The sequence below is a fragment of the Ceratosolen solmsi genome, unplaced genomic scaffold (assembly GCF_000503995.2).
Source record: "Ceratosolen solmsi marchali unplaced genomic scaffold, CerSol_1.0 scaffold11, whole genome shotgun sequence".
In the NCBI taxonomy this organism is placed as follows: domain Eukaryota; kingdom Metazoa; phylum Arthropoda; class Insecta; order Hymenoptera; family Agaonidae; genus Ceratosolen; species Ceratosolen solmsi.
In genome coordinates, this window is record NW_011948416.1 from 5610940 (window position 1) to 5625663 (window position 14724).

Consider the following 14724-nt stretch of genomic DNA (forward strand, 5'->3'; position numbering starts at 1 on the left):
CACGTAAAATCTTACTCGTACGCAAGGTCAAATAAAAATATTAATTTATCATTTTGTCATTCACATCGCGTCTCGCTTTAATAAGAACATAATAATTTTATGCTATTTAAGCAGTACCATTTTCAAAATACAAAATCTAAAACTAATCGATAGCATAGTGTTGGCTATGATTGATAGCTCACTGATGAAAATGACAGAGTGGGAAATGTGAAATTACTTGCAGTACCGTTAATGACCTGTTAATTGAAACGATTTTTACACGATTGTGGGATTCGGGAGAAATTTTACCAGACACAACACATTATCCGCAAAATTAAAAATTATCCAGCAATTACTATGAATACAGCGAGAACGTCGATGTTAACGTTGCATTAGACGGGCGACCATCTATACATAAATCTTTCTGGCTATCGCGATACATCAAAGCTCTCAATTATCGAACGCTAATGAGAGCGATGCAATTTCACTGGACATAAGAACGCCGGGAACTCACCATTCGTACGCATAAATTTTTTTAAAATATCCGGGTGGCCAATCAAAAGCAAGCGAGCTAACGATGAAGCAGCTCGTGTCGAGCCAAGTAAGAAGGAAAACCCTTAGCTTGGTGATGGCCATTCGTGGCGGTGATTTCCCGACATTCGCCAACGACTAGCGTAAGAAAGTGCGAAAGTCCGTCGTGACGGCAACTCGACAATTGTGCACAGGCAATCCCCGTGATCCAGTAACGCTCGCTCGCTCTCTTATCGTCATTACCGTACGATTCTTCGATATAAATGCTCTCTTTCCTGATACTCCTGTCAAGGTTCTCTCAATTGCGATAACTTACTTTCTCGCAGCGATAAATCGACCGAGATGATAAACATTGCTCATTGCTGTTGACTCGCCAGCGACTCGCATCCGAACAGAATGTACTCTTCGCGTGACAGCCAGAATGGATTTCCTTTCATGTATTCTGGTGGCGTTTTGTCTAAATAAAAAGCAGAGACATTGCGTGTTTTAAGAGTTAAAATTAAATGTGACGATCTACTGGAGTGGGGCATTCGATTATTATCGCTGATATTGTTACACGCGTAGATTAATGTCGGAATTAGCTGTCTCCAAGCACTTTTGTCGAGCTAATACAAATGGCATTTAACGTACTTGAATTGACGTAAGGTCAAATTGAATATTGATTTGAAGCATAAATGTTGCAATTGAATAAACAAGAGATTTTTCATGCCTAATGCAATATTTACATTAAGGTTTTTATCATAAAACTGTTGCGAAATTGACAATAATACAGCACGAGGAATATTTCACAAGAACTTTTGAAATTGAAAGTTTGAAGAATTTATCATCGTTATGATGTTGACGAAACTCGTAATTGACAAATTAATCATTGAGACGGATGCATTTTGGAAAATTATATCAAATCAACCTACTCTCGTACTTCTTTTCGTTATCGAGGTGGAGAAAAAAAAAAAAAAAAAAAAAAAAAAAAAAAAAAAAAAAAAATTCTGTATTATTAATTGGTTTGTCATTGATTGTCTTATCAATCAAGTTGTAAAAAACAATTTATTTTAGGACTTAATTAAAATTATAACTCATTATGAAACACGATATGAAATTAACTAAAAACATTTTAAAATAATTACATCATCATCGGTAGATGTATTTTAAGACGATATAAAGATAAATTTTTATTTAGTCTTATCGTCGACTCAAGATTATAATAATATTAAGTATTGATATATCGTTTCCTTATATCCTTACATTTGAATTATTTCTCTATATGAAATGTCCATTGAATTTAAATTAATATTTAATAATATAAGACGAAATTTTACATGATTCATCACTTTACATTTCATTTCATCATTTTTCATCACTTGCGGAAATCATACTTTAAACTTTTATGCAAAACATTGATTTTTATTTCGTTCAATTTATTTCAATAATTTCATATAAATTAGCAAATAATGATATAGCACATAACACATACATAAGCGATGAATTAACGAAATTTTAAAAGAAAATTTGCAAACAATCTTTGTCCCTTAAATGCGAAATACTTTTAAAGGAAAAAAGTAAAATGATGAGAGAGACAATGTAAGAGCACTTTGACTGCGTTAAAGTAAAGAAAGTATTTGTTATTAAAGCGATAAATTATTTTAATTTACTTAATCACAATTTTTAAACACTATTGGCTCGAATATCTACATAGTCAGAGAATTATAATGATTGATATGAATTTTACAATGCTTTCGATTACACAAATTTGGAATTTTGTAAAACAAAATATATTGTACCTTTGATATTGCATAAATTTATCAAATAAAACATATTTCGTAAGAAGTCAAGAGGTCAGCCGGCGAATGATAATACTTTCACTTACCGGGATGCACAGCTAAAGGCACATAAGTCGATCCCAATGCTACATTCCAACTGTGAGTACCTGGACAACTTTTCACTTCTAGGATATTCGCGTACTGCGGAAGAAGCTTCTTTAAATCCTGTCCCAATCTGAATTCAAACCCTGCTAAATCTGTATTGCCACCGGTAAGGAGAATTTGCGAAAGACAATCCTCTTTTATATCTTCTGGTAATCCGTTTGTTACTTCTTTAACTACTTCCGGCAAATCCATACTAACGTACATTAATTCTGGAGCTGTGTACAACTCCGATCCCAATGAAACTTTCTGCAAGGATATTAATGCTACATTAACATTGTATAATACAAGTGTAAAAATATAAAAATATAAATATCTACATCCGCCCGAACGGACGCACTCATAATCTTAGACGATACATATAAAATTGAATGTATATTAATTTATTACAAGTGGCAATTACCCAATCTTTTTTGCAATTTGCGTAAGTATCGACCCGAATATCTATATCTACTTTTTCAGCTTTATTCTGCCCACATTTATAAAGTCTATCGGACTTATTACTAAATTCTTCTTTCCTTATATCAAGACTTAGCCTACATCGCTCTTTTACGGTTGGATAATCCAAATAAGATATGGGAATCTCATGAAATTCCTTTGGTTGCCAATTCATAGCTTGTTTCAGATAATAAGCAACGTGCCAACCTCCTACGGGTATTAATCTCCAGTGCTGTGGTATCACTCTTCCATCTATCACAACCGCCACCGTTGTGCTCAAAGCACCACTGTCGACTACGATGCAAGTCTCTATACCTAGCATAGCACACGCTGCCAATGGCTTAGGAACTAAACAAACTCTGCAAAAATCATATCGATACATGGTCAAACAGTTTTACGGAACAATTGTATTTATGAAAAATTAATAGGAAATTTTCTATTTTTATAGATTGTGAATATACGTTATGAATTTTTTAATTCCAAACATTGTTATTAAACATTTTTATTTGAAACCTCGTTATTACATATAAATATGCATTAATGGGCTGCAAAATTAATTGGTAAAATAGAAAAACTAATTGCGGATAGTAATGAAGAGATAAGGCATATAGAAACTAAGTTTCTCTTACCTAGCTATTTTAATTTCTTGAAATAAATAATGCAAAAGCTGTTTCCTAAGTAATGGATGAATAGCCAAGGGTTCGCAAAACATAAGAACAGCATTTGGTTTTCTCAGAGTCTCTGTTAGACCCATTTGTCGAAATAGATGATCGACAAAATCTTTCAAAACTGAAAATGTTCCATCTATAAGCAGTGCTTCGGCTGGGTTAAACAAATCTATATTTGGTATACCCAACACTTGTTCCGTATCGGTGCAATAACCATTGATTAATTTTTGATAAATGGGATTACACCGCGTATAACACGATGCGTCGTTGGGATGCTGCTCCAATCTTCTCTTCTCTCTGTACAATTGTACCGAATTGCAAAAAACGCAAAAGGGTCCACTGCGCGGCGGAATCTTTGTTGATTCCGGTTCCAAAAGTTTCAATAACTTAACGATTGATTTTTTCGTTACAAATTTTCCTTCCGATTTTCTTCGACCGCTACTACTGGGAATGTTCTGCTGGGAAGGAGGAGGTACTTGTTCGACTTGAGTCTCACTATTGTATTTGGGAAAGCCAAGCATGGAGAAATGCCTTCTTAATCCAAAATTCGGTATGATTACCCATGTGTATTTGTTTCCTATTTCTATCACCACTTTCACGCTCGAACCTTCTACACAATTTCTTTGACAAGTGTAGCTACTGCAGTTACAGCATTTTGGAAAGGAGTTCTCGTTGCTCTCGTTTGCTAACGTTAAAATCATATGCAATCGATAACACATAGCTTTAAAACTGACGCTGAGCATTTGAAGACACTTCATGTCGGGAAATTGGAATTGTACCGTAGATATAAGTTGTAACCATTTCATTTTCCTAAAATAAATAAATCAATGATTAGCAAATTAAATAGAATCTTGAGATTCAATTTTTATCTTAAAATAATCTTCAATATTCTTTAATGATACACACTTGCGCAAAAATCGCACCTTTAACTATTGAAAATTATGAAAAGACCAGAGACAAAAAATATTAAAAAAAATTCTGATACAGTTTCATTGGTGCATCGTTATTATAATGTACCCTTCACACCAATCAAACAGGATGCAAAATCAATAAAACTTAATTATATCGTAGGTAATAAACATACACTTGGATTTATAATAAAAAATATTATAGTTACTCGTAATTTATAATCTATATTGACAGTTGAAAATTGTAATATATGTTTACACGTTTGCGTATAACGATGATTTTACAATTTTACAACTATTTTCCTTTATGAATATGCGATATGTAAAAGTTGAATTGTATTTAATACAATAAACTCAATACGTAAAGTTACACTAAGTGTATAAAATGATTATCGATAGCTAAACAATATTAAAAATTGATTTAGTAATAATATGAGATGTGGAAAAAGTGTAAGAAAAGCCTAAGAAGACACAGACGAAGTAGCGCAAGTATATAGTGAAAATTATCGATTACACGTACATTAAACTTATTCTAATACATTATGCTTGAAAATTTTAACCTCCAAGAAATCTCACCATAAGTAATCCGTGTCGGAGGTCTTACGTAGGTACTTGCAGGTGCTCCCAAAAGCTATGATATCAGGTACGTCACACTCAAGTAGAATCTTAATCCAGATTTCTTCGGGAAAGACTGCAGGATCCATTACGATAAATTGCACGTACGCACGTAAATCGAAATAATTTGTATATTAGAATAGAAAAAAAGGCGGCTGTGTGAAAAATCAAATGCCACCCTGCAGTCTATCCTCACGACGTCTCTTCTTGACACTCCCCGAAATCCACGAATACACTAGTCAGGTTCAAGGTTACTACGTTAAAAAACGTACAAACTGCGCGTGTAACTTACCGTCCGTCGGTTCTGTCGTTTCACTCTAATAATCCACTGTCCCAAATTATATTAATAGAATTCGTTTGTTAAAGCGCTGCACACTTTTAGCACAAAATGTAAATCCTTATTCGAAATAGTTGCGTAAGTAAAGGAGTGTTGGATAAGCGTCCTATAAGCCTATTCATTTCAATAACAATAAATATATATTTTGAATGTAAAATTCATTTTTTTTGCCAACTGCCAAAGTATGCAAATTATTTATCTGCTACAACAATAATTATAAATAGTAGATTATATTAATGCATTTATGCATATGCATATGTGTATATGTATATGCATACACGCATATGGGTGCGCGCGCGCGTTTGCGTGTGACTCGCGCGCGCGCAGACAGATTTATACAATCACTTATGCATATAAGTTTCATAAGTATTCATTCGACAAAATAATTATCGATATATTTATTTTAATTGAAAATTCAATATGTAAATGAAATTTAAATCAAAGGAATATTCGTTTTGGCTTTAGCTTTGATCTATCAATTTGTGATAGAAATTTTAAAGGAAATTTAATCTTTTATATTGAAAAAATTATTTATTGACAATATAAAAATAATAATCTCACTGGCACATTGTTCCTTATAATAATACTGAATGGTTTGCACGCTTAGAACGATTTTTAATATAATTATGACATTCCTAATAATGCTTTGATATAGGGATTATTATGAGCTAGAACTTCTTCCTTTAAATTTCTGACTCTGTTTATTAATTCTTCATCCGTGAAAGATTCATTAGAACCTGTGCATTTTTCCATGAAGTCTTTGATCATCTTTTCGCCGTCCTGTTAAATTATTTTCCACGTTAAATTTGAAATACATTGAAATCCTTTGAAATTATATTGAATCTACTACTTATTATTGACAATTATTAATACACTTACATTAATGATGTTCCTTTTCTTTTCCGGATTGTCCGATCCTTCGAATACAGCACCTTGTAGATCCTCTAATTCTGCTTGTTTTTGTTTGGCAAACTAAACATGTAAAATACATTTCATAGAATCAACGATGAACATATCTTTCATGTACTCTAAGATTAATGATGTTTACCTCGATCACATCATCGGGAAAATTAGCCATTCTAGCGACATGAATTCCAAAACTTTGATCACAAATTCCAGGTTTAACTTTGTACAACAGTACCAGTTTTTCGTCGACGAGTGCCGTAACATGAAAATTATTTACCGATGGCACATCTTCGGCCAATCGCGTAATTTCATGAAAATGCGTAGCGAACAGACAATATGACTTTACATTTTTTGCCAAGTGTCTGAAAAATAATGGAAAATTAAAATAATTTTTTAAACCCTACCCACTTACCTATTTACATATAAATTTTAATCATTTATTTATTTCAGAATTTGATAAGAATATCTTACTCCGCAATAGCCCATGCTATCCCACAACCATCGTATGTCGAAGTTCCTCGTCCAAGTTCATCAATTATAACTAGCGAATTAGAGGTTGCCGTCTGTAAGAATTTTCATGGATTTTCGCGATTTTCATTATCATAATGCTTGCTTTCATTTATAACGAATTACGTACGATTACTTTTCAAATTACTCACTCTCAAAATAGCGGATGTCTCGACCATCTCCGCCATAAAGGTGGAAAGTCCTCTTATTTGCGAATCGTCAGCGCCTATTCTCGCCAAAATAGAATCCAATATCGATATGGTGGCTCTTTCGCATGGTACAAAACTTCCAATGTGAGCCATTAATGCTGTTACTCCAATTGATCTGATGTAGGTACTTTTTCCACCCATGTTTGGTCCAGTGATAATGTGAAATCGACTGTCTATACAAAGTAGAAATTCAAATTTTACGTTATCTTAATTCAGACTTAATTGATTAAATTTCTGCTGAAATTGATGCATTCCCCCTCCCCATCTCACCGCAGCTTTATTATTAAACATATATATATATATATATTTATATCTATTAAAAAGTATTTTATGAATATAATTGCAATAAATTTCCAAAGTTTAGAGTATCAATCGTTTCAATTTCGCTAATGAATTCGTGGAAACGAGATGTCGATATTGATAATAATTTTATAGTCAGTCGACATTTCGCATTATTCGTACATACAAAAAAAGTCGAGCATCAATTTACCCAGCATTATTAAATAAATTTGATAAATAAATAAATAAAGTACCTTTTGTAAAATGAGCATCGTTGGCAATATAATTAACTCCATCTTGAATTTCTAAACACGGATGTCGAACTTTCACGAGACGAAGCTCTTGCGTTTCATTAGACAACATTTTTGGCCGGACGTACATCTCACTCGCACTTACTGCTACTTGTGCAAAAGAATTTAACACGTCGAGTGTTGCAATAATCCCACCAATGACCTTTATTGGAGGAACGTAGCCAGCTATAATTTATCATTTTCATCGATCAAATACATATTATTTATAATGGCAAATGTAAGAATTGATTTTTATCGTAAAAGTTTATCGCTGTATAGATCCTAGACAATAACGTGAGTCTTTAGATTTCTAAATTTCACTCCGATTTCTTGGATATAATGCATATTTACGCTAAAGTTTGTCTCAAAAAATTTTCCCAATAAAAGGCAAGAAAAATTTATAGAACTTTTAAGAAAATAACATCTTCCGTAAACTTAATTTAATCTTTTTTCCTTAAAAAGCAAAACAAAACAAAAAAAAAAACAAAAAAAAAACAAAAACAAAAACAAAAAAAAATAACTAAAACAAATGAAGAAATTAATTATTTACAAACCTGCCGTTTCTACAATTTCAGCGACAATGAGTTTTTGCTGACTGGTATACGAATTCTTTTTCGATAAATATTCGTCGTTGAGAATTTCCAAATTCTTATTCTTGAATCGGATGCCACCTTTTATTGAATTTACAACCGTATAAGATTTATTATTTCTAATATTCTTCTCTTCGTTCAATGTAATTCTAAAAAGATATCCAAGTCGGGGATTTAGTTCTAATTTAATAGACTTTCCCGACTCCATTCCCAAATCATTCGCTGCTTTATGCAAGACCTTTTGTATTTTATTCTCAATATCGTCCATTTCTGATTTAAGCACTATGGGGATAAATTCAAAGAAATTTCATAAGCATTGGATATAATTTTTTATAAAATCCAAAAATTGAATTGGAATGATAATTAAATTACTCGCTGCACACCTTTTAATTCATCGTCGAATTCTGCCTTCACCAAAAAGTCCCCTCTATCCGCAGAATCCAAGTCAATAGTTTGCTCGACCATCTGCTGAAATTTATCCATTTCTTCGATACTTTCTCTCAACGAGTCGAAAATCATGGCTTTCACAGCAGGTACATGAGCAAGTGCATTGAGCTTTTCAAGGAACAATGGCAAATACATCATGCATTGATAAATTCTAAACAAATATATCAATGAAATCAATTATAATGAAAATAATTGCACATTTAGCGCGCAGAGGAATATCTTAAAAAAAAAAATGTAATCAAGAGTGACGAGTTTTTAAGGGGTAGAGAATGTTTTGGATAAACGTTGTTGATAAATATTTGAGAAACTATTTGATTTTTCGAAACAATTTTTTACATCTATAATATGCATTATACGATAGATAATTAAAAAAGAAAAAAAGTGTAAAACCATGCGATATATCATAATCATTCATAATCTTTAGCATTAACTGTGGATGATCGATCGATAACCGAGTGTATCTTATCTATTCTACATTATGCTCCAAAAGTTTTTCCAAAACTAAACAACGAGACACGGACTCTGTTTAATACTCCATTCGGCTCTCTTTCATAGCATCATACAAGTTTCATAGCAAATGCAAATGCCTAACATAATACAATAATACATAATACAATGCACGTCGCATAATACAATCGACGGATTATATTGGCAAGGAGTAGCTACAGGAAGTAAATCGTAAAGATCATCGGAAAGATGACGGAGAGAAAGAGGACGAGCAGCTTCAAGTACCTGTAGCACTCCTGCAGGCCTGCCTTCTTGTTGCCGAGCTTCTTCGCAAGCTGATGGAGGTCGGGTATACGACCGAGGTAGTCCTCGCTGAGCGTGGAGCGCGTGTCCGTGTCCGCGACGAGGGCCTCGACGACCTCGTGACGTTCGTTGATGAGGGCGAGGTCGCGGAGCGGCTGCCTGATCCATTGGGCGAGCAGTCGTTTGCCAAGGGCCGTCTTGCATTTGTCTAGGAGCCCGAGGAGGCTCGAGTTGGCCGAGGCCCCGAGGCGCCCGGACGGCTCCAGATTCAGAGCCTTGATGGCCGCGGCATCGAGACGCAGGTACTGGTTGCGCGGGATCTCCTCGAGGGTGAACAGTCCGCCCTCGCCGGAGCTCGCCGTCAGCTGTCAAATGAAAGTTTATCCATTATCGTGAAATAACGAACGTAGAAGTTCTGGCGTTCTTATCAGATTTCATGCGTATTTCGAATTGTTTAAGAATAAGTTCGAATACTTGAATATAGGAACGACAAAGGATCCGAATAAACGGTTATTTTATCATGAAAGTATCTTTTTTCTTTTAATTTAAATCACATAATCCAACCAAAGTCTCGTTTTTATGATAAATAATCTCGTTGTACATATTTTGCCGAGATATGTCATTTATAAAATGCGAAAGCAAGCCATTTGCATAAGTGCATTGTGAGCATCTACAAAATGATCAAAGTGATAGGAAAAATCCGTATGATAGATACGTGAATGCAGGCGATCGGTAAAATTTGATTTCCGGTCAAAATTGAAATAAAGAATAAGGATGCGAGGAGTACTTACATTTAAGTAGCTTATAAGAGAGGCAGTCGCAGCCATTGCCCGCTTTAAATTAATTTCCGGAAGGGCTTGAGAATTACGCTGTTGGCCCTTATTGAATCTCAGCAGATTATTTAAATCTTGTACTAGGGAATCCGTGCTAAAATCGCGTTTCTTCTTTGGCGTTACCAAAACGTTATTTCGTTCCATAAGCTAAAGTTGGTGTGCATTGTAATTGCAAGGCAAATTAGTTTACGTCATTTTCATTGTTTACGATAAATGCTACTCATAATGAAACCTATAATACCTGTTTAACAATTTGAAAGTCGGTATTTCCTTCACCAACTTGTAATACGCACTCTTTTGGCTTTAATAATACAACGATCGTTTCGAGATTCATGAACGAATCGCCGTCTTCGAATTCAGATACTGAAATTATCGATTTAATCGAATCGATACAACTGACGCCAACGATCTGCAAAGTAATAATAATAATCATGATGATAAAAAAAAAATTTTTTTTTTTTAATCGGACAACAATCAAGGCAAAAGAACCTAAAGTTGAGATTTTAAAAACTGATATATAAGCAATTAATATTCGATAATCAAATTAATGAAACATTGACAGTGATTAGATTAACTTTGGCAATGGTAATTATTCTTGAAAACAAATAAAAGAAAACATTGAAACCTCAGAGAATGAGCATTAGAGTTATTGTATGTACCTTGGATGTGCCCTCGGATCCGACTTTCACGGCCAAAATGGCAGACTCGACGGCAACGTCGTTATTGTTAAAAAGGACCTCTTCGAATTGAGCGAGATTACCCGGCGATCCTTTATATTCAACGTTCCAATCCTGATTCTTGGCCGAGCCGTTATTCACGTAAACCTCAACGCGATACTGCTTCACAAGTAATAAGTCACGTATGAAGGTCTCAAAATGATTTTTATTTAGGATTACGCCGTCAATTTTGTTGTGCTCTGCGTGAATAAAAATAGTACAGCAATTATAAATTTATTCGCTGTCCATTATTTTTCTTAAAATAGATCAGGATGCGACAAGATGCACTTTTCTTTTATGAGATTGTGAATTTTGCATTTTTACTTCAACAATAGAGGGTGAAAACATTTGGATAAAAGTGCCATTCGATGTAAACAAAATTTAAAGACATTACGCACCACCCTGAAAGCACCTTTTTAATGAAACTTATTAGAATTATGACAATTTTAACATTATATATGTTTTTCATTTAAGAAATAAGCAATTATTAAATGTGAATGATTAAATATGTGGTTATGGTTAAAAGGAATCAAACAAGGCAATAAAACAAATAAGCACTCCGATGTGCAATGAGAGGCGATTATGAATAATATGTAACTAAAATAACATTAAAACACCAAATATTTTCATTAAATCGATAAATATTGCGATTCTTTTTATCGTAAAATTTTTTTACACCCATACAATAATGTCTATAATAATGTCAGGCAGGGAATAATATTGATATTAAACACATATGACAATTGAAAAATAACATGCTATTTTCATAATAAGTTGAAACAACTTTCAGTTTAAAATACGTTTTAAGCGGAAATATAATTAAAAGCAAACTTTTTTAAAAAATCACATATTCTTTTGATGACGTATGCAAACTATAACAAGAAATTTTCATGAACTCATCGACTCAATTTTATAAGTGACTTTATAAATTTATGTACATCCGAAAATTATTATTTTCAACTTAATTCTAGTGATCGTTTTGACTTTTAAAAACAATGATCTTCAACGATTTATTAACAACAATATTTAATCTAATATAATGTACTTAGAAATGTTTGCTTTTACTAAGATTTGCGCATTTAAAATACATCGTTCGTTAACCATTTAAATGCTAAAACATTCGTAATTAGTTAAATAATTATAACTGATTGTAATGAATGAATGGACGAACGAATTTTCATTCTCATTATATTATACTCGAATCAACACTTGCTTCTAAGAAAAGATATTTTTAAGAACATTTATATTTTAAAGTAAATCATTCAATGAGCGTTGAAATTTGATGTCAATTAAACACAGTGAATAATATAATAGTTAATTGAATTATCTAATAGAAATAAAAATAAGATTCATCTTTTAACCTGGTCCAATTTTCTTGCAAACCGAGGTTGTTTTAAAAATTTCCTTAGCAGCGAATAGAGCATCGTTTCCATGTAATGTGTAGTAATCCGAGCGGTCAAAGATTCTTATGGTGCTATTTGGTTTCTGGAACATAAAAGAAGATGAGAACATATTAAGTGATAAGTGTGTTTATACTGGCAGAGTATAATAGAAACGTATTATCGTATGAGCAATCATGCATCAAACGTATGAGAGATATCGTAAAAATATGTGCTTGTCTGCGCGCGTATAATTGAATTATAAATCATATACTATAGTATTATAAATTATACATAGAACAATTACTAATTTTCTAAAAGCATTATGTTTTTAATATTATAATCATGATTGATTTGCAATAGCCATCAGAATACAATTTTATGAATCATATTTATATCTTGAACATTAAATAATGTTTTAATTTTAATGCAATTTATATATATTTATATAATATAATTGGAATATAAACATTATTATTGATAGGCGCAATACAGATAGCACAATAAAAATAGGTCAATGCAAACTTCATTTGGTTACAGTTATTATTATTTTATAACAGTAAAGTCTGCTTCGACATATAATTAATAATTAATTCATGAACAATGAGCAATACATACAGAGTAAAATGCTTTATTAAGTTTTTTATTTGTATTAATGGAATAAAATAATACAATTGTGCCTTGTATTTTTATCAATGGCTGATAATTCATTTTCTAAAGATTTATTGCATCATTAGTAGTTTCATATATTACGTGAAATATTCATATATTCGTATATTCCTGAAAAATTCATATATTCCCTCATCGGGAATTTACGAAGCCCCCCTTCCCCCCTCCTCCCAATATACTATTTAGATGCCCTCATTTGTGCATTATTCGTAACTACTTGTTTTCCCTAACATTTTTCTTCGCTTTTTTTTTTTTTTAAATAAACCGTGAAAGTATCGCACTTTCTTTAAAATTCTTATAAATAAATTTTGTAAGTTATTAAATATAAATGGTGTTGTAATCTCTTTAATATAAACTTTCGTTTAATCATGACGATACATTGTTTTGACATTTGATAGATAGATGTATTCATAATAAATATTGATTTTTAAAAAGTGATCGGACATTCTTTCAAAAAGGTTAAAGAATATAGTAGTGAAAATGACTCAAGATTTTGAAATGTGACGAATATCGTAGACATCCAAATTGTTTATAAATTATTAATAAAATAAGTAATGTCGATAAGATATATCGATTAAAAATACTTTTTCGTTATGGTTAATGCATATCAACAATTGCCTTTGAATAATACATTTTACGTTCAATTATCACATGCGTATAAAGATAATACAAATATTTGCGAATGAAACAAGCGAGAATATCCTTATGTTATTCGGCTTTTTATAAAAACAAATTGCTTCTTAGCATATTATGGAATTACTCGAGTTATTCAAATCCTCCCTAAAGCTTGTCTCTTCCAACGAGCAGACAAGTTAATTTTCTAACTGTCCCTTTCTCTTATCAGCTTTGTATAGGATTAACAAAAGTATATAACAACGTTAAAATAGTAGTAATTATTATTATATAACTAATATAGAAGCACAAATCATACCTTAAGTATAAACAGATAAAGTAGCAGATAGAAAACACAGTTGTTTTTAACGAGATTACACATTCAATCATTATAGTGTCTGTAATAAGGTACTTTGAAGAAGAAGAAGAAGAAGAAGAAGAAGAAAATTAAATATATTTTTCAATTTTTTAAATGTTTGTTTTTGTTTTATATAATTATTCAGTAATTGTTCTTTATTAAAAATTTCCTAATCGACGAATAATATTCTCTCTCATATTTAATAATCAATTGTGCGCATTACAGCATTAAATATATTTGAAATCATCTTAATAAAAACTTAAGGAGATTATTTTATGATATCTTCAATTCGTAGACAAAATATATATATATGCCTCCTTGTTTGTTGAAATTGCATCATACTTAGCTTAAATTTGATATAAAATTAAAGGGATTTAATTTTCATAAAGTCTTTGGATATTATTATTATAAGCTCATTAAAAATATAAATTGATTCTATTCTATTTTGTAAAATAATAAATAAAGTTATATATTGAAAATTTTATTAGGTCAGTGTTTAATAATAATATATCATAACATAATTTATACATTGTATCTATCGAGTTATACTAATTATTATTGTATATAAAAGTTTCGATACAATTTATTGAAATTAATCGTTATTTTACCATTCATTCTTTATTATTGTTAGGCAATAGATCATTATATCCCTGACGTTTTATGAAAATTATTTTACTGTACCTTCCAGGTGAAAATAAAAGTCACTGATATGTAATTAACATTTTTATTGGTTCGTTGTGAACGAAATTTTTTTTTTTTTTTTTTTTTTTTTTTTTAAAAAAAA

At 31.8% G+C, this 14724-nt stretch overlaps 2 protein-coding genes across 2 annotated transcripts; both read right to left on the reverse strand.

Moving 5' to 3' along the window:
• Positions 1-792: 792 nt before the first annotated feature.
• LOC105359229 (uncharacterized) lies at positions 793-5257 on the reverse strand. Its single transcript, XM_011495760.1, has 5 exons — positions 5020-5257; positions 3497-4345; positions 2833-3226; positions 2375-2678; positions 793-967 (listed from the first exon to the last, which is right to left on the reverse strand). Exons 1-5 carry the CDS (start codon positions 5145-5147, stop codon positions 867-869), a joined length of 1776 nt encoding a protein of 591 aa, XP_011494062.1. The 5' UTR covers positions 5148-5257; the 3' UTR covers positions 793-866.
• Positions 5258-5961: 704 nt separating this feature from the next.
• spel1 (DNA mismatch repair protein spel1) lies at positions 5962-12434 on the reverse strand. The gene is made up of 13 exons (XM_011496083.1): positions 12284-12434; positions 10866-11122; positions 10448-10615; positions 10165-10353; positions 9356-9738; positions 8560-8774; positions 8141-8458; positions 7551-7772; positions 6961-7190; positions 6773-6864; positions 6444-6663; positions 6275-6367; positions 5962-6175 (listed from the first exon to the last, which is right to left on the reverse strand). Exons 1-13 carry the CDS (start codon positions 12432-12434, stop codon positions 6020-6022), a joined length of 2694 nt encoding a protein of 897 aa, XP_011494385.1. The 3' UTR covers positions 5962-6019.
• Between the last annotated feature and the right edge of the window lie 2290 nt (positions 12435-14724).

Coding starts and splice junctions, on each gene's coding strand:
- LOC105359229 (XM_011495760.1), bottom strand. CDS start 5,147: ATGGATCCTGCAGTCTTTCCCGAAGAAATCTGGATTAAGATTCTACTT. Junction 4,346..5,019: donor TCCGACACGGATTACTTATG/GTGAGATTTCTT, acceptor TATTTATTTTAG/GAAAATGAAATGGTTACAAC. Junction 3,227..3,496: donor CAAGAAATTAAAATAGCTAG/GTAAGAGAAACT, acceptor TGATTTTTGCAG/AGTTTGTTTAGTTCCTAAGC.
- spel1 (XM_011496083.1), bottom strand. CDS start 12,434: ATGTTCTCATCTTCTTTTATGTTCCAGAAACCAAATAGCACCATAAGA. Junction 10,616..10,865: donor GATCCGAGGGCACATCCAAG/GTACATACAATA, acceptor ATTACTTTGCAG/ATCGTTGGCGTCAGTTGTAT. Junction 7,191..7,550: donor CGATGCTCATTTTACAAAAG/GTACTTTATTTA, acceptor TACTTTGTATAG/ACAGTCGATTTCACATTATC.